This window comes from Pagrus major, chromosome 8 (assembly GCF_040436345.1).
Source record: "Pagrus major chromosome 8, Pma_NU_1.0".
NCBI classification, from domain to species: Eukaryota; Metazoa; Chordata; class Actinopteri; order Spariformes; family Sparidae; genus Pagrus; species Pagrus major.
The window spans coordinates 1630306-1657868 of record NC_133222.1 but is presented as its reverse complement, the minus strand read 5'-3'; the positions used below and the strand labels follow the sequence as shown (position 1 = coordinate 1657868).

The 27563-nt window shown below is 44.2% G+C and overlaps 2 protein-coding genes across 3 annotated transcripts in view; one reads left to right on the top strand and one right to left on the bottom strand.

Annotated features, from left to right (window-relative positions):
• immp2l (inner mitochondrial membrane peptidase subunit 2) overlaps positions 1 to 3814 on the bottom strand; it is a 123864-nt gene extending 120050 nt beyond the window's left edge. The window contains exon 1 of the mRNA XM_073471527.1: positions 3769 to 3814. The gene's annotated coding sequence lies outside the window, so the exon portion shown is untranslated. The remainder of the gene's footprint in view (positions 1 to 3768) is intronic.
• Positions 3815 to 9528: 5714 nt separating this feature from the next.
• znf277 (zinc finger protein 277) lies at positions 9529 to 15589 on the top strand. 2 transcript variants are annotated; one of them, XM_073472835.1, is made up of 12 exons: positions 9529 to 9591; positions 10288 to 10501; positions 10606 to 10694; positions 10997 to 11079; positions 11417 to 11508; positions 12035 to 12145; positions 12261 to 12393; positions 12963 to 13030; positions 13266 to 13362; positions 13517 to 13559; positions 13920 to 14094; positions 14735 to 15589. In XM_073472835.1, exons 1-12 carry the CDS (start codon positions 9564 to 9566, stop codon positions 14922 to 14924), a joined length of 1323 nt encoding a protein of 440 aa, XP_073328936.1. In that variant the 5' UTR covers positions 9529 to 9563; the 3' UTR covers positions 14925 to 15589. The 2 variants fall into 2 exon arrangements, with proteins under 2 accessions (XP_073328936.1, XP_073328935.1); XM_073472834.1 differs by lacking the exon at positions 9529 to 9591 and adding an exon at positions 9607 to 10131.
• The last annotated feature ends 11974 nt before the right edge of the window (positions 15590 to 27563 follow it).

Genomic DNA, 27563 nt, shown 5'->3' with positions numbered 1-27563 from the left:
TCTCAACATTAAGGAGAGCAACAACGTGCAGGTGGCGACAGGTTTCTGCTTCCACCTGCCCAGTAGAGTTATGAGCTCGTCACGTACAAGAGGACATTTTTCCTGAAGGTGGCGCTGCAGGAAAAGTCTCTGAAAACATCAGGATTTCACGCCCGTATTCAGCAGCCTGGTGCTTCTGCCGTATTCACTAATGGAGCAACAGAAAGTCGTCTTGGTGAGTCTGACATTTGGTCCGACTTTGCATGAGTTACTTATATAAAATAAGTCATTGGCTGGATAATCTCTTTAACCTTATCACCGTATATTTATTCATCTCCAGACCGCCGGGCCTCGCCGTTCGACGCCGGCCACGGCCATGCTCACTCAGCCAAAACTAAGGTGATTACTGGACGGGTGTCAGTGTTGACTGTAAGCTGGGAGATCCAGGCCCACTGCTGGGGACACAAATGGGATTTGTCTCTCATGCAGAACATCACACGTGAATTTTCAGGCCACAGCAGCAGGGAAAGCATTACAAAAAGCCCTGCTCACCTTGGAGGCATAATGGGCAGTTTAGGCTGCCAGTGATGCAGTCATTAGCTCGGGCAGCCACGAATACAGGCTGAAAGCCACTGGACAGCACGAAAAACCAAGCAGAAATAACCAGGCCGAGCCACGTCTGAACATCTTCCTCCTGCGTGGTGTCGTTAGCAGCAATTAGCCATCAACAGACGTGACAGCAAAGTCACAAAGGACTGCACTCCAGAATGAATCTAAAGGAAGCAATCAATGACATGTTGCTCTAAGTTTGATGTTTCTGATTAAAAAAAAAGTTTTTTCCCAACAAAAGGTTCAAATCTCATGTTTTTCTGTCTCTCAGAGCAGCGCAGCGTCCGTCCTGCAGAGGTTATTTAACGGCCGAACATCACAGAGCAGCAGGACGGTCCACCAGCACCACGACACACTGACTCAACCGAGTCTAACACAGTCACACACAGAGCTGCTCTCGGGCTCATGTATGTGTTGAAGCTTTCATTAAGAGTTTGCAGAAATCTAACCCAGAACCAGGGCTGGTGATGTCGACCACACTGATGTGAAACCTGGGAAGTTAGTTTTTAGGTTGGATATTCCTCAGACATTCGCTCCAGATCCAGCAGTCAGTTTTACTCGGTGTTAGCAGTGAGCGAAACTGAGGGACCGTCAATAAATTACTGTTCGACTGAAACAAAGCAGCTTTCAGTCATTTCAGTACCTGCTGGCCTGCTCTGATTTGTGAAAATGATGAACTGATGAACTACTGGATTTAAAAGTGCCTCATATTTTATATGTTTTCAGTAGCTTCCAGGTCATCTGACCCATTCAATCAAAACCAAATCCAAAATGTCTTCCTGTTCTGGCTGAATGAGACACATTTTTATTGGATTTTAGTGCTTTTGTTGTATTTGTTTGTAATATTTTCAAAGAATCAGCACTTTAATTAATAGATTTCATTCACAATCAGTATTTTGTTTCCTCAATAGCTTTCAGGTCACGTGACCCATTCAATCAAATCAAATCCAAAATGTCTTCCTGTTCTGGCTGAATGAGACGTGAGACCATCATAAAGAGACAAATGGTAACAATGTTCAGGTTTTTTAAAACCAGGATAAGAGCCGAGGCCGAGGCGGCAGCGAGGACGTCTGATTCCCTCGCTGACTGTTTTTCTTCTGTGCTTCTCTTCTTGTCACGTCGCCTGTTTGTCTTCATGCTTGTATGATGAAATGTAATAATGTCATCCAGCTTCAGGAGTCCACAACAAAGAGCTAATCTGATGCTCCTGAGGAGGGAGGACGGCCGCTCTGATGATAACATCTGTAATGTCTGATATTTAATCAAGTCTGCTGCAAAAACTACCTTTCAGCAACATGACAGCGAAACACCGTCCACTGCGGTGAGCGAGATGAAAAGACATCGAGAATTACAAATCATCGTCTTATTACGGCAACAAGAGCGTTCAGCTTATCATAACATCAAACAGTAAATCTTCCATTTGAAAGAGATTATATTTCTGTTTGGTAAAACATTTCATCAGTGACCAGAGTTTGTGTCGATTGGGTTTGTGTCTGTGAATTAATCAATAATTCATTTCAGTGATTATTTCATTTATTGTTGCTGACTGACAGGTCTGTTAATAAAGCACCTGTAACACGAGACAACAGGCTCATGAAGCTGCAGGTGTGAAGTTATAATCTCTCCGTCTGACACTCAAACAACAGCCGGGAAAAAGTTTTACCAACTATTTCAATCATCAATTCATCTTTTTGGTCATATTTCAAGAAAGAAACGTCAAATATTTTCTGGTTCCAGCTTCTTAAATGTGAGGATTTACTGCTTTTCTTCATCTTTTATGACAGTAAATAACTTCCTGCCGACACGTTCATGATTGTTTCGTTAGTTGTAGCGGTTTATCATTTTTTGCGATTTAAATGTTTGAGCATTTAATTTCCATTTTCCGTTCGACACAGCACTAAAATAAAACCTCCCATTCAGCCATATAAATGTTTAACTGACCTCCCGACACACTTTCACTTCAACATGTCAAAGAGCTGCAGCTTGTTCAACCTGCAAACTGTATTAGACCCTTTAGTTTGTAAGAAAAGTTGTTTTTGTGTCTAATTCCCAACTCGACTCGTTGATTGTAGGTCGGGTCGGGTTGACAATATGGAAATGAGACTCAAAAATCCACTTTTCTAACAAACACGACCTTTAAGACACAAATCAGGCATAATACAAAACCTATCGTCAGGACTTTACTGTAAAAACTTTTAGCCTCTTATAGATTGTGGAGATGTGTCAATGCGTCTGCTCATTGTCTTCACACGCTGGACAGTGTTTCACAGAGCTCAGACTCATTACAAACTGCTGTTCTCGTACTATCACTGTGTTTATTACTCATTTACTTTGAAATGTCTCAGTCTCGATCCTGTTGATGCTCCACAGATCGAGTAGTGAACCGCTGAACAGCAGCAGAGTCCAGGACATCTGTGCAGGTGTTTTATCTGATTATTTGTTTGCTGTTTTAACTGTGTGTTGCTGCCATTCCTGTCCAGGTCTCCACAGTAAAACAGATGTGTGAGCTCAATGGGACTCACCTGGTTAAATAAGTCCAAAACATAAAGATATTCAGTTCAATACAAGACAAGGAAGACTGGCAAAGTGTTACATCTGACAGCATGGACCCTTCAACTGGTCATTTCTGCTTGAAAAATTAACCGATCAGCAAAATTATAATTGTTTTGGTCGACTACTCTTAAAAGGACTGACTGTATCTACTCTACTGTTCAGTCTCCAGCAGCTCTCAGAAGGAAACAGTGAAGTATGAGGTGTTATTCCCTCTGATGAGTGTTGGTGGTCCACCTGTGAGACCTTCTCTGAACATCAGCTCCTCCACACTCACTTATTGTCCATCAGTCTGTTTAAGAACACTTACTCACAGCAGCACCAGAACCGACCCGGCCACAGACACACACACACACACACATCTCCTCACTTCCACCTTAACAACATTTCTCCTCAAACAACCCTGATCTCCACCTTTAAGCTCACTCAGCCCAGGAGCTGCTGCAGTGTGACCTGTATGCTAACAGCTAGCCGCCGCGGCTAACCGGACTCTTAACAACACAACAAGATGGCGGCTGCAGCGGGTCGTCAGAACACGCCGAACAGAACCAAGAAGTCTCTGTGCGGCCGTTTAAATCACAACTTCACCCGTGAAACTGAAGCTAAAGCTGCAGATGCTAACACACCTACCAGCAGCGCGTGTCCCCGCTTCCTGTTGTTGACATACGTCACCGGTCGCCCCCCGGGTCCTAAAAGCCGCCGCATTCATGTCTGATGATGAAGGAAACATGTGATGTCAATAAAGAGAAATAAAACCCTGCTGCAGTAATGATCAACATAACTGATCTGTTTTCAGTTTGTAGTGCATGTTAATTACATTAAAAAAAAAGGACATGAGAAATATTGCAACTTTACAGAAACTTTAATTTAGCTTTAGTACTTTATCCATCTGTCACTGCAGGCAGCCACACGCTTCATCATGCACAACTAGAAAGGAACAGTTAAAAGAAAACTCAGTCATCGTCTCCTCCCTCCATGCTGATGAAGGTCAGCTGAAGTCTCGTAGTCCACAAAACATTTCTTCACAGTAAAACAGAGTTGCAGCATTCTGCTAAACACCTGAAGCAGCTGGAGATGATTTAAAACCAAAGAAAGAAGGAAAAAAAAAACTTTTAAAACTTTGCAGAATCAGCTGTTAGCACTTCCTGTTTGCAGTGAACCTGTGGATGTACAGACAACTGTCACTGGATCACTGTGATACTGAAGAAAACTTAAAAACATGATTTTTCTTAGGCAAGTTCTGCACATGTAAGGAGCGTCTTCTGAGGATCTCTAAGCAGATTTATGGAGTCATCATCTCCTCCCTCCATGCTGATGAAAGTCAGGTGAAATCTCGTAGCTAAACAACTGAAGCAGCTGGAGACTTTTGAATTGATTTAAAAAGCTGTTATTTACACTCTTTCTTAAAATCTTTACTGTAGCTGCTGGGCTAAAAGTGTTAGCACACACCTGGTCTGACTCAACCGTGTGCTGCAGGTGTTAATAATGTAATTTGAGGTGGAATTTCACACATAAATGGGACATAAATGAGCCTCAACCCACAGTGACTCAGTTTCTCTCCATTCTGCTTCAGTTTTATTAAACTGAGGAGTTTTACACTCAGCAGAATAACATAAAATGTCTCGGGCAAAAAAGTGATTATACTTTATAAAAACGGTTCTGTCAAACGAATGCTGATGGACGACTGAACACACTGTGCTTAAGATCAAATAGAGTACGAGCACAAACTGCCTGAGAAAAGGAGGAGCAGTGGAGGAACTGGAGATGAAGGAGAAGTTCAGTTTGAAGCGGGAACTCGCAGTTTGAAAGGAGGCGTAGCTCTTTTATGATAAGGAGCCCGGCTTCTCCTTCAGGGCTTAATTAAAAGTGGGATGTAGGGGGAAGCCATTATCAGACCGGCAGCCTCACACCACCGTTTCTACCACTCCGCAATATTTGCTGAGGAACCACAAATGAGAGGTTATATACAATATTACTGATGGGCTCCAGTTACTGGGCACATTCTGGTTGCTAATCCTAATACAGTTTATTCTCCTGGTGTCTTCAAAGTGAACATGCAAAGATATTTACACAGAGAACAAAATTGTGGTGCAAACAAACAGAAATGTGGAGAAGAAGAAGAATTAATAGATGGAAAATATATTTGGAAAACCCTGCAGCAAATGCTTTATTTGTGGATGCAGCACATAACTGTTAAAGCCGCTCACATCAGATACACATAAGATACAAAAATACAATAAAACCAACAGAACAGGACCACAGACGACAACAACAACAACAACAAACAACAGTTTATAAAGTGTTGTGTGTTCAGTCGGTGTGATGACATGAGTCCCACAGAGCTCCTCTTTAATGGTTTCAGCTGTCGGAGCTCATCCGACCCCTCCGAGCACAAAGTGACGGTGAAACTCTGGCTGTTCAACACGTTTCAGCCTCAGCAGCTGGAACCAGGACGTCTTTTAAACAGCTGATCAAAAACTGTCCTGTGATGTCACCACTGAGTCGCCGCGCTGTCCCTGCACTGTACTTCACATAATACACATAACAAGTAAAAGTACCTCAAACATTTATGGGCCGCTGACTGTCCTGTATTCATCATTTGATTCAGGAGAAGCTGAAGTTGTCTGACCGCTTCAGTGATTTTACAAACTCAGATTTTTACACACAAAGAGTTTAAAACTATGAGCTTTTTGTCATAAAATAAAAACCCTCTCAAACGTGTCCTTAAGTACAGTACTTGAGTAGATGTACTTAGTTACATTCAGCTGCTGGTATTGAGTGATACTGTCGTTTTGTATGAAGTGTATTTTATTTATTTCAGCCTGTAGATGTTAAAGGTGCAGTGTGTAAGATTATCCACCTGTTTGAATTCATACTCCAACAAATTGGGGAGATCACCATGATCACCATGGTAATTGCTAACTGCTGCTAACTGTATAGCTACTGTTAGCTTGTTAGCTCAGTTAGCCGTGCAGCTAGCTGGATCACTGGGGAGTGTCAGTGTGTTGACACCACTAGCACAGAAAAGAGAGGGAGAAAAAAGCTTTTCAGGCCTGGAGCTAGCAGGTTAGCATGCTAACTTCTGCAGATATCTCTGCAACACAATACAACAAACTTTTATTTCTTTTAGTTCAATTTTTAGTGTTTTGAACTACAATTTTTACATACTGCCCCTTTAACTCTGTTGTTATTGTACTTCAGTGTTGTACAGCTGCAGTGTGTGTGTGTGTGTGTGTGTGTGTGTGTGTGTGTCACTGCTGGACTGACAGAGGGAGAGCAGGAGAAGAGCCCTCTCGGCTGTTGGCTGACATTGACCCATGTGGGCGACTCTGCCCACATAATGACATCTTTTGAGGCTCCCCGGCTCCGAACAGGACGAGCACTGTAGGTGCTGAGCAGGCAGTTGCTATGCAACAATTCGTCGCCGGCAGCATCCAGGTTGGACCTGAGTGGAGAGCAGCAGCCGGGCGGAGGAGGCGGTGGTTTGAATCTGTTCAGCAGTGTTTCTGCAGCTTCCTGGTAGGCGAGCTGTCACAACATCACATTATTTGAAAGCTTAATAAGTGGCACTGGGCCACGGCAGCAGCAGCAGCTGAGAGAGGTACAGTAGAGATGCATCACAGGGGAACAGGATGTAAATACAGAGAAACAGACCAAACTGGGTCATGTAAACAAATCAAATGTGTGATGTGTGATCTCTTTGTAGAGACGGAGGATGAAGCCACAGTTCTTGTTTGGCACGAAAATGAAGCTAACGTGTCGCCTCAGATGTGGGAACAGTTTAGTAGAAAATATCTCCTGTTTCCATCCTGAGCTGTGGTGAAGGGACACATCCCGCTGGTCACATACAGCTTTGTTTCCAAGACAATAAACCTACATCAGTACCACAGAGGAGCCTTGTATTATCTGACTATGGGGGTAACAGCCCAGCCAACAGGATCAAACGTCGTTAACGTTTCTGCAAACTACAGATACGTTCACATTTGTACATGATTATGATGTTTGACATCTGAGGGTGGAGGGTGTGGTGGTGGAGTTGACCGCCAACGACTGCAGTTCAAGAAAGCGTTTTAACATCCGTGAGTAAGTGAGACACCTCTGGATATTTGAAGGAGACCTCAGGACAGTTTCCAGCGTGTCTGTGGTAACAAAAAGAGGATGTTTTTTAACAAGACCTCTGAACATCTCCAGATTATTTTGCAGGAACAGAAGCAGGTATTTTAAACCAAGCAGATTTTGTGCCCAAACCTAACCAGACCACAAGCACAGTGTGATCACACCTAAAGAAATGAATGTTTCAATATGAAGAAATGTTAAAGAGATGTTCAGGTACTTATCCCTGGGTGGTATATTAGCTGCAGTAGATGACACCAAGATTACATTGTGATGTCTCAGTAATCATATTCAGGCAAAGCCTCGCTCATCTGGTTTCCTGTTATCATGAAAACATGACTTTCAGAGACAAACATAGTCCTTTACTGGTATTTTAACAATCTGGACGTCATGACTCAAACATGCTCCTGCTTCATCTGAACAGCACGTTGTCTCTGTGTTTTCGTGGGATGCTGCTGGAGCGACTCTGCTTTTTAAGAAACACAACAACAACAAAGAAACAAACATCTCTCGCCTCGCTCGGAGCTGAAAATGGATGTGACTCATCTGGGAGCCACGGTCTAAATCAGAAATCCACATCATATCTCAGGCTGCGTGTGTCTGCGGCTGCCTCCCCGCCTCTCTCCAGGGTTTAATTAGAGCCGCCGAGCTCCGTGTGAATAATGTAGCACCTGAACACACCTGAGTGGGCAGCTGGAGCAGAACGAACAGCCGCAGAGAGGCCGAGAGACACCGCCCTCAGAGAGAGGACAGAGAGAGAGAGGGGGGTGAACAGGATGGAGGGAGTGACTTCACAGGATTTAAAGGCTTCATCTCATTTTAATCAGCACATTAATGAACAAACCACGAGATGAACTTCCTGTCAGTTATGAGCGGATTGGATAAACATGTAAAACTGCATCTTCAGAACAGTCGTACTTTTATTCCTTCATTAGATAGTATTCACATTTTGATGAACTGTTCCTTTTAAAATCTATTTTGTACTTTTTTTCATCATCCATGAATATTAAATTATTGATCATTTACTTGTATTAACTGCAGTGATGGAATATGACTAAGTTTCCCACATTTACTCAAGTACATTTTGGATTTACTTGTATTTCCATTTTTGGCTCCTTAATACTTCCACATCACTTCATTCTGGAGCAAATGTTGTTGTTTCTTTTTTTTTACCCCTCCACATTTATTCTCTCTCTGATCTGTAGTGGAGTAGAAGTATAAAGAAGCTTAAAAGTACCTGAACCATGTACATAACCACAGTACCTGAGTAAATCTAGTCATTTTCCATCACTGGTTTTACTTTAATTTGGTAATTAAAGTAAAAGAAGGTTTTCTGTGTGAACAGATGTCCTCATCCTCTCTCATCTGTTTAATTATAACATCAACAATGCTGCTAATATTATTGATGTACTGTATAATTCCATCAAACAGCGTACAGAAAGACTAAATAAATGAGTAACTTGATAATATTTGTTGTGGAGAAACAAAACACACAATGTGACATTTTAATGAAACACTTGAAATCAACAAGTGTCAGAAACGAGTCCGAGCGGCTGCAGGACGATGACGACTGGGCTGTTTGTGCCACCTAGTGCTCAATTTTCAGTAACACATAAACGCTTTCCTCAGAGAAACTTACAGTGTGAACAGAATCAGAACCTTTAATCAGTGCTGGATTACCACCTGTGCAAAACGGGCAAGTACTCCGGGCCCCGGACCCACAGGAAGCCAAAAATCCTTTTTAATGTTTTAACCAGCCATGACATAGTTTCCTTCTCTATTGCTACTGAGGATGAGTAGATGATACAGGAGAATTAACAGGGACATTTTCATAAAGATAAATCTGGTAAACTGAGCATTTTTTATTAAGTGGGGACATTTTACATGATGCCTTCATGTTCAGAGATCCTGAGGGCAGAGAGGAGGTCAGTCATTAAGGGAGTATCTGAGCGTAGAGGTGAAAAAAATAAGAATTCACAAACCCTTTTTAGGTAAACCACATTTCAGCTGTCGTGCTAAAGCTCCCCTATAACTCATCTATTGATCTTCTTACATAATCAACACTGACTGAGTGAAAACTGAAAAAAAGATTTGACCCGGATTTATCTCATCAGTCACAGTGCACTTCAAGAAAATACTGTCTACGTTCTGAACATATAATAATGGATATATAAACATGTGATTTGATAATGGTTTAAAACACTTAAACGCACCGTGGCGCGTTTGCGTTTACCTGAAGTCCCTGAAGGCAGCATGCTATTTTCCGACCTCTGATTGGTCCGTTCGCCGCTGTTTTCACCACGTGACTCAAGATGGCGGCCTGCGACGGGAGTGAAGACGGTACGTTGAGTTTTTAGACGTGTCAGAGGCTTTAACGAGGCTGTTTCTCACTCGGGGCGGATTGTTCACCTGTAGACAAACTCAGAGGCTGTCAGACAGTAATTTAGCCGAAACAGACCCGAGCTGTATAGTTTGTAATGAAGCTAAACAGTTAGCAGCTAGCAGGCTATGCTAACAGGCTAACCCGCTGCATGCAGGTCCTCCCCTGCTGGAGCCGCAGTGACTCAACTTTTAATGACAGAGACTAATTAATTTAACTTACACTCATGTTGCAACCTGTTAATGTGTTAAATAAAGAAGGTAAAACCTGTCCGTCACTTTCTGACGTCACGTAACCATCGTCTTCAGGTCCACTGACAGTCAAACCTCTACACTTTATATTCAGGCTTATATGAGGAATCAAGCACCAGTGCAAAAAAAAAAAATCAAATAAAACATTAAAATCCAGTGTTGCATAAAGTACCCAAAGGTCAAACTTAAAAGTGAAGAAATTGTGTTAAAATATGACTTTGGTAAAAGTGAAAGTCACCCATACAGAAGGTACTCGAGTAAAAGTCAAAGTATCTGATATTAACTGCACTTAAGTATCAAAAGTACAAGTATATTTACATGAGTGTGTGTGTGTGTGTGTGTGTGTGTGTGTGTGTGTGTGTGTGTGTGTGTGTTGGTTAACGCTGACTCGTGTCCCTCTCTCAGGTCAGGACAGTATACTGGAGCCGCTGTGTTTCCCGGAGCAGCCAGCTGATGGCACCAGTGCTCCCAGTCTGCAGGGGCCCAGCTCGGAGCTGCTGGTGTGTCTGTTCTGCCCCGAGTCCGTCCCTCTGCGGCAGAAAGACGTCCTCCTCAAACACCTGCTGCTGGAGCACAAGCTCGTCATCGCAGACGTCAAACTCATCGCAGACCTCCCAAAGTACGAAGCGTGTGGTTTGGACTACAGAACACTAAATCATCCTCCGTCACGCTGGAGGTGAGTCACGCTGATGCTCTTCTGATGCGTTTCCTGTCGTCCATCAGGTACATGTTGTACTGGAAGGGCAGATTCCTGGAGCAGCCGGTCACAGATTTCTGCAGCGTGATCAAGACAAACTCCACCGGACCTGTCGGTGAGTCCAGCAACTGTGCTTTTACCAAAACATTAAACTTCTTGCAGCTCATTAGTCTCTTAGATTGTATTAAAGGCATTAAATCTGATGGACGAGCCCAAAAATACACATCTATTAAAACAAATTCTCAGTTAATTTTTCAGAAAATACTATTTTGTGGTGAGTGTTTGGTTTTCCTTCAATCTGTACATTTCTCTGCTCAAAGACACAGACTTCCTGTAAAAAAAAAAAAAGCTGCTAAACGATGCAAATATTATAATGTACGTCTGATTTAAAGCTCGTCCTCTTGTTTGCTCCTACAGAGAAGCAGGAGGACTATTTCCTGCTGTGTGACGTCCTTCCAGAGGACCGAATCCTCCGAGAGAGGCTCCAGCAGAAACGACTGGTGAGGGTCTGACACCAAATCCAACATCAGCCTGATCTCAGCGCCACTGTAGAACTCCACTGTCGTTTTCTGACCTTCTGACATGAATTTAAAAGCTTAAACACATTTTTTAGACGACCCAATCCAAGCCAGAGTTGAGCTGTTTGAAGATCTTGAGCTCAAAATCAGGTTTCAGAGTTTTGACAAAATATCAGAAGTTCACCAGATTTCTTTTAAAGATACAATGAGACTGTGGGTCTGTCTGTCCGTCCACTGTCTGTTTGTTCCCGGCCACAATAAGAGGCGGCGGTGTTGTTCTTCCTCTGTGGTGTTTGTCTGACAGCGCTGTCGTCCACAGGAGGAGGTGTTGGAGCAGCAGCAGGCGGAGAGAGACGACAGCAGCTTCCACCACGTCTGCATGTTCTGCAGCGAGGAGTTCACAGGAAACAGGTACAGCACAGCGACACTGGACTGATGCCGTTTTGCATTGTGGGTAATGTAGGCGCTGGGTTTCCAAAAGGAAGAAGAATGTGTAGAATTTTAAAAAAAATGTGATTCTGCTGTATCGATTTTCAATCATTTGTTTTTTTTTTCCAACAGTGTTTTAGAAGTGACTTTACACTTTAATAAACTTTAACAAGTTAGAATTAGCAGATATTATATTAATGTCGTCACTGAGGTCGTTTATTTAAAAGGAAAATGTCACCACATCATTATTTACTGAAAAAAATACTTCATATAAAACTTATTTCCTCACAAGGAGCTGTCAAAGGTTGGAAATGTTAGCAGCGTTGTAAAGCATAAAAATGTGGTTTTTTTTTTTTATATTCCATAAAAACACTGAAACCAACCACAACCACCATCTGAAGTCCTGTCTCGCAGCGTGTTAACAGTATGATATCCATGTATTGCTCAGCTCTACTCACAAATATATAGTTGAATTAAAAAAACAAATCTTCCACCTTCCTGTCCTCAGGTCGTCTCTGCTGAACCACATGGCCCGAGAACATTCCTTCAGCATCGGACTGCCGGACAACATCGTCTACTGCAAACAGTTTCTGGACACTCTGCAGAGCAAACTGGACAAGTGAGACAGCAGACTGATGATCACGAGAACAACCTCACAACTCACACTGAGTTTAATTTAAGATTTAAAAATATTCTAAGTCAAAGCTAACTGTGATTCTCTGTCCTGTGCTCAGTCTGCAGTGTTTGTACTGTGAGAAGACCTTCAGAGATAAAACCACACTGAAGGATCACATGAGGAAGAAAGCTCACCGCCGCATCAACGCCAGCAACCACGAATACGACCGCTTCTACGTCATCAACTACCTGGTGAGACTTCAACACGTGTACAGTGTGTTCACACAGATACTATAATGAATATTGTGCTTTAACCCAGAGCTCTCAGTTAGTGGACACGGGCTCTTGATTTTTTTGTTGGAGGGATGAGTAACAGCAACAAAAAACACAGATGGTGGCGATCAGTCAAACATCAGCTCAGAATTTCACCATCAGTGAATCTCTAAATGATTTCTGAAGCTGCTGTTCTGCAGGAAGGAGACCAGAACACAAACGTGACTTTACAGCCACATGTCAGGTCTACGTGGAGCGTTTGAAACGAATGAGTGTTGTTTTTGATTCTATAATGTTCTGAACTCTTTGTTCAACTCGGTGTGACATTTCCAAATGTCTTTGTTTTGCCTGAAGTGTTTCCAGAGTAAAACTGCAGATGCTCAAATTTCAGCAGCTGAACTTGTTAAATGTCGATAGAACAGTTAATAATTCATCAGATGTGTTGTTTCCTGTGATGTTGATCTAACAGAGGAATCGTTTGAGCAGTAGATGTATGTTGTGTGGAGCATCGGGAGGTTTTTCTCTTCACTGTCTGTCTCTGCCGTCAGGAGCTCGGGAAGACGTGGGAGGAGGTGCAGAGCGAGGATGACCGCGAGCTGGTCGACGATGAGGATGAGTGAGTATCTCCAGCAGGAAGCAGAAAGGTCAGGAAACATCAGCCTGAGGCCAAAACCTCAGATTTCACGGACTCTCAGTGTAAAGTTTGATTTATCTCCTGTGAGGAGGCTTCACAGTGAGTCGGCTGACTGTTTCTGACACGTCTCTGAGCTGATTTCTGTCGTATCTCATGTGTGAAACGTTGGATTCACCTCTCGTCTCCGGGCTGTCTGACATCTCTGTATGGTCCACAGTGATTGGTCGGACTGGCAGGCTCATCCAGTGTCTGCTGTGTGTCTGTTCTGTGATCATCAGTCAGAGACGATGGACCAGATCTACACACACATGAAGGTACAGCAACAAACGCTGTCAGTAGTTTCTGAAAACAAAGCTTTTTCTCTGGCCCTTCATTCACACAAACAGCCGTTAACCTCAGTGAAAACTCCAAGAGGATCATCAGAAACTGAGATTCTGTAGATTTTAAATCTTTTCTTCTATTTTTTAGGAGGCTCATGGCTTCGATCTCCACAAGCTGAGGACAGAACTCAGTAAGTAAAACCACGAAGAAACAAATACCAACGTGTTGAACTGCATCATCTTTAAAACTGTCATCATCATCATCATCATGAAGCTGTTTACTGACGACTAATGTGTTCAACACATCACAGCACACAAGCTTGACTTCGCCATGTGGTAGAAAAACCAGAAGCATCAGTCAGATTAACACATGTGGGAAGTTTAGTTGTTCACTGTGTTAAACATCACAGCCTCCAGTTGATTAATGAAGTCATAACGCAGCAGTTTGATTTTATATGAATATTCACATTAATCTGCAGACTCTTAAATGTTTTTTAATATTCAGTATACGTACTCATGTTCACGTCCCGCTCTGTCGCGTCCCCCCTCAGATCTCAGGTTCTACCAGCAGGTGAAACTGGTGAACTTCATCCGGCGGCAGATCCACCAGAGCCGCTGCTACGGCTGCCAGGAGAAGTTCGACTCCAAGGAAGACGTCGTCCGTCACATCGTGGCTGAAGGTCACGTGATGAAGCTGCCTGAGGCGTCGACCTGGAACCAGCCGCAGTAAGTTCAGCAGCTGGATCTCATTTGTTCATGTCCGGTTCCAGAACCTGCTGCTGGACTCGATCAAACCCGAACACACAAACATGATACACACATGTTACACTCACATTATCGTGCAGGTGTACCAACACGGCATAACTCTGCTAAAAAATCTCAGAAAAAACGTATTTTCTTGCCTTGTAATCATCACGTTTGGAAGTTTTCCTCAGATCCGTTTTCCTGCGCGACATTTCAGGATGCACATTTTCCAAACTTGACTAAATAAAATAGTTTAAAGAGTGAAGGGTCCACACAAGACTCGACTGACAGTCTGGGGGTGAGAAGTTACATTCAGAGAATTAATAATCAATCTGCGAGCTCAAACTTTTCTTCATAACGTCTCAGGCTCCTTAACATCATCCACGAGTTCCCTGGGGAGGTTACTGCTGAAATGATTATGGGTGAAACTAACAAAGTATCATAACAACTGACGCATGAGCTGCTCAAAGGCATCATGGGGGGAGGAATAAGGTGACATGACATCATCAAAGTTCAGTATTCATTCATACACAGATATTTGTGATGTTTTAAAATCCTGTGGACTTTCTGAATAGTTCAGTGATACATGGCGCGCCGTGCTAAGACCTCCATCTCTCCTCAGGTATTACTTCCCCACATATGAGAACGACGCCCTCCTGTGCACACTGTCCGACAGCGACGAAGACGAAGGTGACGAGATGAATCACGGCGAGGACATCCCGGTTATCGCAGAGGACATCTCCAACCTCAGAGCGCTGAAGAAGACCAGCGTCCTCAACCAGCTGCTGAAGAACAGAGGGTCCTGCAGCTAGGACCGGGGACGACGGCTGGACTTTGTTGGGACAATTCTTCCTCAGACTAGTCGTCCTCTGAACACCTGCTGCATCTATCAGCTGGAACACAGAATGTCGTTTTCCTTCAGCACCGTGTCCTCACTGCATGTGACCACGTCATGAGACGCAGTGTTGGACGCTCACTGTCCACACTGAATCTGTTAAATGTGCACTCTGTTACACCAGGTAAACACACCAGGTAGCTGTCAGCATGTGCGCTGGAGATCAGACTGGACGTGACAGATGGATGAGTTGTGTTCGTATGTTTTAGACAGAAAACACGTTGTATTCTGTGATGTTTGATGTTTCTCTCCTGGTTTTACTGAACAGAAACTTTCAGCTTGATCCGACCAGCTGACACCTTATTTATGTTGTTGTTGTAGAAGGAGACGCTCCAACAGGAAGCGATGAAAGCAGGCTGACGTTGTCTCTGACGCTCGTGTGCGTCGCATGCAGTGAGGACGTGTTGTGAACTTACTGGCACTTAAACAATGCTCTTCATTAAACAAGTGATGCCCCCTGAAGATGCACTTTAAAGCCACCAGGAGCCTTTACAGAAGAGCAGCTCAGCTCAGATGTTGGTGAGCAGTTCTGTCTTTACTCGCTACTAATTTCCATTCAAGCAATAAAGATAAATACGGGCATGTTTCCTTGAATATCACATTTATTACTTAAAGTAGAAACTGTGTTCTGTCCTGTAAATGACACTCAGAAGCTACAACCTGTACTGACTGACTGACAAGTATAAACTCATGACAACTGAAATGCAGATTAAACACTCAGTCTGTTAAAATTAAGAACCCTGAGCTTCACACCGGACACACAGAGGAAATAATAAATAAATAAAAGTTGTGTCTGGTCCGTCTACTTCACAGCCTTGTTGTTTTTAGCCGGTACGATGTTCTGCGTCGCTTTTCCAAGTGAAACCTGCCGTATGGAGGAACCGAACTGCAGCGTGCTCAGTGTCTCTGCCTCGTCCTTCGTGTCCGGACTCACGTTGACGAACACGCAGCACTGCAGAGGAACCAGAGGACACAAGCGTTAGTGACACCCGGCTCAAGTTTCTGATCGATCAGGAAGCTTTAAAAATGATAACGATCTGTCAGTTTCCCCACGTTAATACAACCTGTAACACAACAGGTTCAGGAGTTACATGTAGAATTTTAACAAGAAATATAAAGATCTAATTTTCATCAGTATTTCTGTGGTCGTGACATCACTCTAATATTTCCTACAGTTTTAGGAGCTCACACATTGTCCCTCTGTGGTAAACAACCCTCTGTGAGCGTGAAGAGACGGCGGTTACCTTTGCGTCCCCGCTGAGGCAGGGCTGCAGGAGGAGCGTGAGCTTGGAGTTCCTGAAGGGGACGTGGAGGGCGTTACACTTCAGAGCACTGAACACCTGAAGGAGACAACAGACATCATTCAGTCTGAGAGACAGTCTGATTCACTAAAAGTGTCGTGACACTTAAGTGTTTAATTGGTGGTTTCAGAAGAGTCCTGGAACCGAACCAGGTGAGTCCTCAGCGGTTCTGTACCTGTCCCAGAGCTGTCAGGGATTTATTGATGGCGGCCGCCTCCACCAGCCTCTGACCCTCAGCCTCCGTCTTGGAGATTCGTTCAGATCCAGCGAGATCACACAGGGTCAGCGTACCGCGTGACGTCAGTCCCGACACCTCGTCTGAGCCTTCCACCTCCAGCGCCACCACCAGGTGAGACCGAGAACTGAGGAGGAAGAAGAAGAAGATGATGTAATGAAATCTGAGTTTCATCAGTCGCACTTCCTCCTGCGTTGCATCAGCGCAGCACCTCTGCGTGTTCATCTTGGTCGAGCCGATCTTTCGGTTCTTTTCGCCCGTCTCCATGACGGTGAGGATGTCGGCCTCGGTCTGGACCTGGATCTGGGTCAGTCCTGGGACCGACACCGACTTCCCCTGGACTCTGATGTCCAGAGCAGCGTCGGAGCTTTTGGTCAGGAGGTCGTTCAGAGTCTCGTTGTAGATCTCCAACATGGAAATCTGAAAATGAGCAGAAGTTTGGTGAAGTTCAGCTCCTGACCAGTGTTGTCAGTCACACTCAAGTAGGAGTAAAGATACTGAGTTAAAATACATTTACTCGAGTATTTTACTGAAGTGCAAAGTGAAAAGTATAAAGTAGCAGTAAATTCAGACATTAGACTGAATATTCAACATTTGTGAAAAGAAAACATACATACTGATAAAAATTGATAAAAATAAAATTGCCAGAGTTATAAAAAGTCAATCCAAAAGTCATATTTGAATAAAAGTAGAGATAAAATATTAAACTATGACCTCAGTAACAGTGAAAGTCACCTGTACAAACAGTACTCGAGTAAAAGTATCAAAGTATCTTATAATAAATGTATTTAAGTATCAAAAGTACAAGTAAAAGTTAATTTCATATATTTAAATATTGTGTGTAATTATCTTTTTTTTTTGAAGTAACTAGTAACTAAAGTAATCAAATCAGTGTAGTGGAGTAAAAAATAAAGTGGAGCTGAAGTATGAAGAAGCAGCAAGAACTTACTGTAAATACAGTTCTTGAGTAAATGTACTTAGTTAATCCATCACTGCTTTTTTATATTTTTATACTTTATGTTGTTATGAAGACAAATTAGATCACAAAAAGCTTCATTTATTCTCCATGATGTTGGTTGTTTGTAAGAAAACCAGCTGTGACTCGACAGTTTTACCTTCAGACTGTAGGAGACCTTCTCTTTCTCTGCACAGATACGAAGAAGCTCACGTATAGACCTGATGACACACACACACACACACACACACACACACACACACACAATTAGTCTCATTTGGCCCCTGACAGAGCCTCGTTGTTCCAGGCAGAGAGAAAACACTGCAGACGGGTTTTAAAACGTGTCCGTCGATAAGAGCTTCGTCCTCTGCAGACGTTCTTTAGAAACGGACTCAGTCGTGTCTGTTAACTCATCTCGTTTATCTCTAAACATGTTTAACGTGTGAGAGAAAGTCTGCGTTGACATTTCTTTAGAAAGACGATCTTTGATTCTGAGGGAAACCAAAGTGTAACATTGGAGCTCAGTGTTTGGCTGTTCAGTGAATGTTCTGATCGACCCAGAACCAGAAAAAACACCAGCCTGAACATCAGACCCGCTCATCAGCAGGCCCGAACTGAACCTGCACGATTTTTTTAAGTGACAGACAAGAAAACAAAGCAACTTAACACATTAAAACAACCTAAATTGATCTCAAGTATGTTGAAATAAATATATTTAGTTCCTCAGCAGTGAATCAAATGTTTCACACTGGACCATAAACTCTGAATCCAGCACCAACTGAAAATGACACCTGACTGTCAAGAGTTTAAATGTGTTAATGTTCTGAGTCATGAGCCTCGATACGATCGAGTACTGGAAAATGTCTTCGTCATTCGATACCAAATTTCAAATCCAGCCAACATCTAAACCCAGCGCTCACCACGTGTGTGTGTCATGTGATCTGCTGTTAAAACAGATTTTATAAGACTTGAATCGAGAAAAGTATCATTCAGGAACCGAGGTCCAGGTATCACTATGAAACACGACGCCCAGCTCCGTCTCACATCTGAAGACAGCTCTGACCTGATGTTGACTCCGGGGTTCTCCTTGCTGCCCATCATGGTGTAAGTCTTTCCTGAGCCCGTTTGTCCATAGGCCAGAATACAGACGTTATATCCGTCCACGCAGGAAGTTATCACCGGCAGAGTTCCTGCAAACACGTCCTCCTGCAGGAAGGAAGGAAGGAAGGGAGGAAGGAGGAGGAGAAGATGAAGATGTTATTGGATGGATATTAGACATCATGTTGCTGCTTTCCTTCCTGACAGAACCACACTGTTCACCTTTGACACTGATACCAAACCCGGTATTATAATTGTGCCCATGAGTCTGTTCAGAGGGGTTGAAGGTGGAGGTGGAGGTGAAGCTCAGTCCTCACCTGTGTGCTGCTCTGAGGGTAGACCTTGTCAAACTGGAACTTCTTCCTGCTCCCCCTCTGGACGACCACCACCTCCTGGTCGTCGGTCTTCTCCACACAGGAGCTGGAGGCGCTGGTCCTCCTGCAGCGGCAGAAGACCCGGATGTTTCCCTGCAGCTCCAGCAGCTTGTTGTACAGACTCTTCCTCTCCACCGCCTCCTTCCTGTACAGGGACCGCAGCTCCTCCACCTCCCCGGCCGCCTCCTGCTCCAGCAGGGTCATCTCCCCCGCGGCGCCCTTCAGCTGCTCCAGCTGGTTCTTCATGTCCGCCAGCGCCTGCTGAACTGTGGACCGGAGCTGCTTGTTGGAGACGTTCAGCTCTCGGGTCAGACGGCTCACCTGGCGGAGTTGGCCCGGTTCCACGGTGGGCTGGGTGATGGTTTTGGCAGGTGGGACGGCAGGAGCCCGGCGGTTCAGGAGGGATCGGATCTTCTCTCGCGCCTCCTGCTGGTCAGCCTCGAGCTCAGCCAACCTCTGGTTCAGGTGCTGGACGACGTCGCTCAGGTAACGTACTTCCCTCGCCAGGTAGCTGTTCCTCTGGAAGAGACTGTCCACCTCCTTCTCTTTGGTCTGGAGCTTCAGCCTCAGGTCCTCGATGACCCGGTCCCGCTCCAGGAGGGCTCTGTGGGGCCGAAGCAAGAAGTCTGGTGATGAGTTCAACGAGACAGATTCTGCTTTCAGACAGACGGCTTGTTGTTGATGCGTGAAGCTGAAGCCTGGTTTCAAATTAATACCGGGCCAAACTCAAGTTCTCACTGGAGGCTGTTTGCATGTTTTGATGGAGGACATCGAAAAACCATGACAGAAAAGTTTGACTCAGTTGTTGTAAGTTCATTTACAAAATGAACAGCTTGTAAATTGTATTATTTCTTTGATTAACCTCACAAACATTAAGTTTACTGCTCCTAATAACTGCCACAGAGCTCTTTATAAACTTTTACTGGCTCATCATGTCTGATATTTGGAGAAAGAGATGTTTTCCTTCCTGTGAGTCTTGAGTGTGTCGCGGACCTGAAGGAGTTGAGGTCGGTGTAGTTGTGATCTCCGCTCGGAGAGGTCTGCAGGAGGATTTCTCCAAACATGGTGAGGTAGACGGAGATGACCTCTTCAGGGTCGTAGTTACACTGTCTGAGTGCTGCAGTGATCTCCTTCTGGTCCACCAGACCCGGCAGGGTGGACTGCAACACAGAACCACACACAGAACCAACACACAACACCTGCGTTACACTCACACTGGGAGGTGGACAGTGCAAACTAGGACTGCAGCTAATGATGAGTTTGTCATTATCGATTCATCTGCTGATCATTTTATCTCTTAGTCTATAAAATCTATAAAATCATTCAGTGACGTCTGCACATAGTTTCCTTTGTCCAACCAACAGTCCAAAACCCAAAGACTCTTCATTTCCTTTCATAAAAGACAAAGAAAAACAAATCATCAGATTAAAGAAGCTGGAAACAGACAATGTTCGACTGAAACGATTCATCGTTTGTGATCAACCTCATCGATTTCCTGACTAATCGCTGCAGCTTCATTTCCTTCCTTCAGCGCACACTGACCACGTCAACAGGCCGAGCACAGACGGAGCAGCACCACAGTCACTCACCATGACTCGTTGGACTCGAGCTTTGACGAACTCGACGTTCACCTCCCACTGCAGCGGCAGCAGCAGCCACACACCTGCCTGAGGATCCCAGAACCTGCAGATATTCACCCGCTCCTACAAACAGCAGCAGCGGTGAGAGAGCAGAACTTAAAGTAGAACGACTGAACGGACACAACAGAAGAAGTCTCACCTCGAACATGTAGGTCATGACGGTTCCTTTTCCCTGGATGTAGATGCTGCCGGTGCGGTCGTCCTCCTGGACCGCCGGCTGGCTGCTGGCCGGAGTCTGCAGCTGACCGGAGCCCTGAAGGACAAAATATCTCACTTTGGTCGGCTGCAGCTGAATGTGTAGTTTGTACTGAAAGATTCATTTCATCTGTAGTGAAGCTCACAGACAGACAGACCTCATTGTTGGTGGTGATGAAGTGTCCCTGACTGTACCACTCCTTTGGAAATGGCTGCAGGTTCTGGTAAAGGCAGGGCAACAATGAGGAGTCAGGTATGACAGCTGAACTGGACTTCATGCAGAAACCATCAATGGAGGAAAAAACTGAACTTTGATGACCCAAAGAGATAAAGACTGTCTGACTCGAGGTGGAGGTGGAGGTGGTGGAGGTGGAGGTGGAGGTGGAGGTGGTGCTGTTGCTGTCCCTCCAAAGAAAACTGAACTAAGTCTGCCAAAGCCTCCTCAGTGATAATGAAACTGAAATATACATCTTCTCTTCTCCTTCTAACGTTTCACAAATGAAATTAAATGGAATAAATGAAATGTGTATCAAGGTTCTTGGGTAAAAAAGTTTCAGTGAGGAGAAACAACCAGAGAAACAAAGCTCCTGCACAAACAGCACCAACGCCGGCCGTGATGCAGGTAACAGGGACTTAATAATCATCAACTCGGCTGCAGAAAACTCAAAACTTCCCTCAATCAGAAAAAACAAAAGCCTGTCAACAGCCAACAGTCTGCAAAGCTGAGGTCGAGATGTGTGCACGGAAGAAACGCCCACATGAGACAAACACATCAACTTCTAAACATCACGGCAGACGACGGGAGCGACGTGACTGCAGCGCTTAAAAAGGACGTGCGTCGTTACGTTTATCGGTACGGAGATCGTCTTTGTTGGATTAAGAGCAAAAAGCAGAATAGTGTGTGCATGTAAACGTGGCCAGAAATCAAACACTGTTGTCTTGGTTTTGTCAGCGTGAACTGAAGGCGTCTCATCATGTTTTCTTTAAGGTCACGTGGAGTTTGTGTGAGAGGATAAATGACAGAAGGAGTTATTCATGTATTGTTGCTGTCTCAAGATGAAGTACACAGTTCTCAGGATGTTAAACCTGCTGTGCACGGAGCAAGGTGTTATACTTCTCAGTGTAAAGTTCCCACCTGAGACTCGTCCACGTAAACTCTGTTCCCGTGATGGTTGAAGCAGCTGTAGAGCGTCCCGTTGTTGTGGAGGAAACTCTCAAAGTCCAGAGAGACTTCTTCACCTTCAGCCACAGTTTCCTGACAGCAGGCAGAGTGAGAAGGTCTGATTCAAACATGTTAACTGTCCACCACCAACGTCCAACAACAAGGAGGAGAGCGGCTGGTGTGAAAAACCTGCAGAGACTTCTCACCTCCAAGTCCACGACAATGAAAACATGATGTATAAAATGTAAAGATGGTTTGATTCTCATGTTTTTGAGGAGATTTTCAAAAGCTTTGGTGCAAAGACATCAGATTTTCTCCTCTGTAGATGACGTGAATCAGAAAGCTACAAGCTGAGGCTGATTCATTGCTTCTCAAAGATCATTTAACAAAGTTTGAACTTCCTGTTTGAACATTTAGTCTAAATGGACCATTCGTTGATGTATTATTAACGTCATGGTGCAACATTTAGAAAATCAAACTTTCTCGACATGTTTCTTTTCTAGTCGCTGATTTCAGTTTGTGATTTTCATAACAGCTGAGACACTGATATAAATATTGGATGACGCTCTGACATGACAGTCGTAATATGATCGCTCACGTAATGATAACTCAACAGATACATTATTGATGTTTGAGTGAATATTTTAAAAAGCTGCTCACAGTAACTGGAGCTGGACTCTTCTCTCCTTCTGCTCCTCCTCCTTCTTCTTCTTCTTCTTCTTCTTCTTCTTCTCCTTCTCCTCCTTCTTCTTCTCCTCCTTCTCCTTCTCCTCCTTCTCCTCCTCCTCCTCCTCCTCTCTCCACCGTCTGTACGTTCCTGTCTTCACTCTTTAAAGACTGAATATCCACAGTGTGACTCTCCGGCGTCACTTCCTCCTCGACTGCCTGGAAACACAAACAGAGAAGACGGTCGCTGATTTTACACCTTTATTACATCATAAACATATTATATTAAATAAATATGTTGTAAAATTGTTTGCGTGTTTGATTTCTGTGCTGCAGTTTTTATTGTTTTATAGTTACTTCCTGTTTATCCTCAATGGTTTTTTTGTACAGCAGCTTGTAACTCTGCTTTTTAAAGGCACTTCATAAATAAAGTTTATTATTATTGTTGTTATTATTTCTGCTTTGTTTTTCTGTCTCTTCAGCTGCTACAACAGGTCAATTTCTCCACTGAGTAAAATAAAGTCTCAACCCATCTTTACTTTAGTAAAAGTAGCAGTACTGCAGATTGTAAATACTCTGTTACAAGCAAAAGACCTGCGTTATAAAGATTTTACTGAGTATCAGCAGCTTCATCTATCATTTATTATCTATCAGCTGGTTTATATTTTGTGTCAATCATCTACAACTGTGACAGAAGTAGTCACATCCATACAGAGCAGTACATGAAGGAGCACATTTGAAGTACCTCTTTTTATACTGAGTAAAAGTACTTAGTTACATTCCACCAGTGACTTTAATAAAGGTTTACCTGCAGAGTGGTGTCGCTCAGCCCGACAGGTGTGGAGGACCGGCCGGGCTCGGGCTCAGCCTGCCCGACTTCCAGCCTCTCTGGCCGGGATCCTTCACCAGCCGACGCTCCGCTGCCCATCCTGACACCTGACAGAGAGACAGAGAGACAGAGAGACAGAGAGACAGAGAGACAGACGGACAGACGGACAGAGAGACAGACAGACAGAGAGACAGACAGACAGAGAGACAGACGGACAGAGAGACAGACAGACAGACAGACAGAGAGACAGACGGACAGAGAGACAGACGGACAGAGAGACAGAGAGACACCTCTGCAGAGAGAGAGAGAGGTGGACAGGCCAGGTGGTGATGTCAGTGACACAGGTGACAACAGGTGCAATCTGACACACCTGGCCACGTGACACTGAGCTCTGTGATGTCACCGCTCTGGAAGTTGTGTTTGCTGAAATCTGGGAAAATAAAGTTTTAGATTTTATACAGAAAAAAGATTTAAAGGTGATTTTGATTTTCCACGTTGTTTTCTCGCCTGTCTGATGTTTTCTACTTCTGATCATTTACATCCGACTTAAATTCATGTTTTAAAAGTGGAGTTTAAACTTTTTAATGATTTCAGAAAGATCATAATCATGAGAATAACTTTAATGAAGAAGAGCTGATATTTAATCAAACGTGTTCAAATCTTTTGTTTGTTTGTTTTTTAGCAACAATAATGAAGCTACTAAACTTCATTATATTATTTTTGTTCCGTCCATTATCAACTAGTATAACTTTATTAATGAATATCAGGTCAGAAAAAAAGCTTTTTATCCCTTTAATCTCTTAAAATCCGTCTGAATGAAATATAATTATAATTTCTGCATGTCTGAAAAATACAAATGAGGCGATCAGTGTTATAAAGGTGTTAAAATAAATGATGTTGTGTCATGTTTTTGTTTCATTCATCAGACTTCTGTGGGATTTGATTTGATTAAAATCTTCTCTGTAAATAAAAGTGTGTGCTGATAAATTGTTGTAACTGTTGATTGAATTCAGGCTGTTAAAATGTAAAACAATGGTCGTTTGTTTTCTGCTGATTTACACAGAATATGATAATAAAAAATAAAAAAAACATTTTAAAAAAGCACAAATTTCTCAGACTGGATCGTCGGACACTGAACACGTCTCAGTCAGGTGTGTAAATATATTATTTTTATTTATCCTGACTCATTAACACAGTAATGGCCACAATTGTCATTTCCCCCACTGCACCTGAAGGCAGCTCCTGCAGATTTTGTACCTCTCCACATTTTGGCTGTTTTATTAAAGGTACAATCAGTAAAAAATATCATGTTTAAACTGTCTGCACTGCTTCAACTCCTCACTAGAGGGCAGCATCAGTCTATTAACAGGGTTCAGAGCAGCGCATGAACGCAGCGTTTCCTGAATATCACTGAATATATTGACACATTCAGAGACGTGACCTCGAAAATATCCCTCCCACTCCCTCTTCCTGTTTTGGTTGTGCAGAGGACGATGTGCTTCCTCTTCTAGTTCAACCTTCATATGTCCAGAAAAAAGATTTTATCATTTGATTCAGAACAATAAGTTGAAGCAAAGAAGTTGTCTCGAGTCAGAGTGAAATTATCTAAATGTACTGTTTACTGTGGGTCGGCCTGTTGTCGGCGCGGCCACATCAGACCTGATATCAGCCTTTTCCTGATGTTCTGGGTGTTGTAATGAAAACGTCTGCAGGGACGCGGCTTCAGACTTCAGACTTGTTAAAGGCTGAAGATCTTAAACGTTTTATTTCTGCTCCTGCTGCAGGACGAGACGCTTTCACCCTTTTGTTATCTGAATGTCTGGAGCAGCTGGTGAAGCCCGGCAGATATCTGCATCCCGGTCCGTCTGTGCCACCGAGCAGTGAAATCCTCACTGATTGCCTCTTTTAAAATGGTTGGACGTATCCTCCTCTTTCCTGTCCTGGAGGAGCTGCTGGCTGTGCCGGCGGCCGGGCGGCGGTCGAGTGTTGGGTGAATAACAGCGGGGACTCATCCTGCCTCGGCTCGGCCTCCACGGACGACCAAATTAGAAACGACACGCAACAAAAGAGGAGAGGAAACGAGTTTCCCCGGAGAACAATCTGGGAAATTACTCTCTATTCACACAGACGGGGGGAATAGTGACAGTCACACTCTCACAGCCAATCAGCTTTCTGCTGCTTTTCATCAGAGCCGCCTCAGAACATCTGCTGCTTTCACTGCTGCTCTGCCTGTCTCTCTGTCTGTCTGTCTCTCTGTCTGTCTGTCTGTCTGTCTGTCTGCCTGTCTGTCTGTCTGTCTGCCTGTCCATCTAACTGCCTGTCTGTCTGTCTGTCTGTCCATCTGTCTGCCTGTCTGTCTGTCCGCCTGTCTGTCTGTCCATCTGTCTGTCCATCTGTCTGTCTGTCTATCTGTCTGTCTGCCTGTCTGTCTGTCCGTCCATCTGTCTGTCTGTCCATCTGCCTGTCCATCTGTCTGTCTGTCTGTCTGCCTGCCTGTCTGTCTGTCCATCTGTCTGTCTGTCTGCCTGTCTGTCTGTCCATCTGTCTGTCTGTCTGCCTGCCTGTCTATCTGTCCATCTGCCTGCCTGTCTGTCTTACTGCCTGTCTGTCTGCCTGTCCGTCTGTCTGTCTGTCTGTCTGCCTGTCTATCTGCCTGTCTGTCTGCCTGTCTGTCTGTCTGTCTGTCTGCCTGTCTATCTGCCTGTCTGTCTGCCTGTCTGCCTGTCTGTCTGCCTGTCCATCTGTCTGTCTGCCTGTCTGTCCATCTGTCTGTCTGTCTGTCTGCCTGTCTATCTGCCTGTCTGTCTGCCTGTCCATCTGTCTGTCTGCCTGTCTGTCTGTCTGTCGGTCCGAGTGTTGGAAGAATCCAGGTTTTGCACCTCCTCCTCACCTCCTCGAACACCAACAACAGCTCTGTGTGTTTGTGTGTGGAGACTTCTGCAGGTGGAGGATCTGAAGCTTCAGCTCTTTTATTCAAACACAGACTTAACTATGTTTATCTTTTTTTTTCTCTTCATTTAGTGCCCTGTTGGCATATAGACGTGTGTGTGTGTGTGTGTGTGTGTGTGTAATAACTGTGTAGGAACACATGTCCATCGCCTCTGCATTACATTGAGGCCGTGTTGTTCTTGTTAACTCTTTTCATCTGGACGAAGACGATTCACAGGAAGGAGGCGCCTTCCAACCTGCCACCTTATCTCCTGGCAGAGAGGACAGTGTTTTCCTGGACCATAAAGTTGTCAGATGAGGACAGTTTTAATTAATTTACAAACCAAAACTCCCATTTTTGAACTTTCTCTCCCCTCCAAACAGATAAATTCTTCCCTCACAGGTCAGTCTGAGTGAGCATGGAGTCACCTACTCTCTCCACATCAGAAGGGACCGGAGCTATCTGGTCATCAGAGACTGTGTTAATACTAATGTCTTTACATTTGCAGATTAAGCAACACGCCTGATGTCTCTCTCTCTCTCTCTCACCCTCTCTGTCTCTCTGACTTCTGATTCACAAACACACTCTCCAGAGTGAAAGGACACCAGACACCTTCTGACGTGTTGTTCTATGCTCTCACTCTGTCTTCTGTTATTTACGACACATCTGGTCTCACTATCTGTGGGACATTCCATTCAAATGGCCTCTGTATTCTTCCAGATTTCAGACCATTTCTAATTAACCATTAAGTCAGTATCTCACCCTCTTAATTCTAACAAATTAAGGAACAGTAAAAGAAGTTCATAAAACTGATCTTTATCCCGTTTCTCTACGATTAAGATTGACTGAGATCAAGTTTTAATGTCTCCTCCTTGAACCGACACCTTACCGTGGTGGAGGGGTTTGAGTACCTGAATGATCCTAGGAGCTATGTTGTCCGGGGCTTAATGCCCCTGGTAGGGTCTCCCAAGGCAGACAGGTCCTAGGTGACAGGTCAGACTAAGAGCGGTTCCAGCCCCCTATGACTAAGAACACATCAAGGAAGTGTACGTCGCCCGGAATGGCGTCACCGGGGCCCCACCCTGGAGCCAGGCCCGGGGTTGGGGCTCGCAGGCGAGCGCCTGGTGGCCGGGTCTTTGCCCACGGGACCCGGCCGGGCACAGCCCGAAGGA

What these genes read in the sequence shown, in the direction of transcription:
- znf277 (XM_073472834.1), top strand. Translation starts at nt 10,095, where the DNA reads ATGACTTTGGTAAAAGTGAAAGTCACCCATACAGAAG. An exon ending in GGCTCCAGCAGAAACGACTG is followed by an intron (nt 11,080 to 11,416) that starts GTGAGGGTCTGA and finishes TGTCGTCCACAG; the next exon opens with GAGGAGGTGTTGGAGCAGCA. An exon ending in TCTACGTCATCAACTACCTG is followed by an intron (nt 12,394 to 12,962) that starts GTGAGACTTCAA and finishes CTCTGCCGTCAG; the next exon opens with GAGCTCGGGAAGACGTGGGA.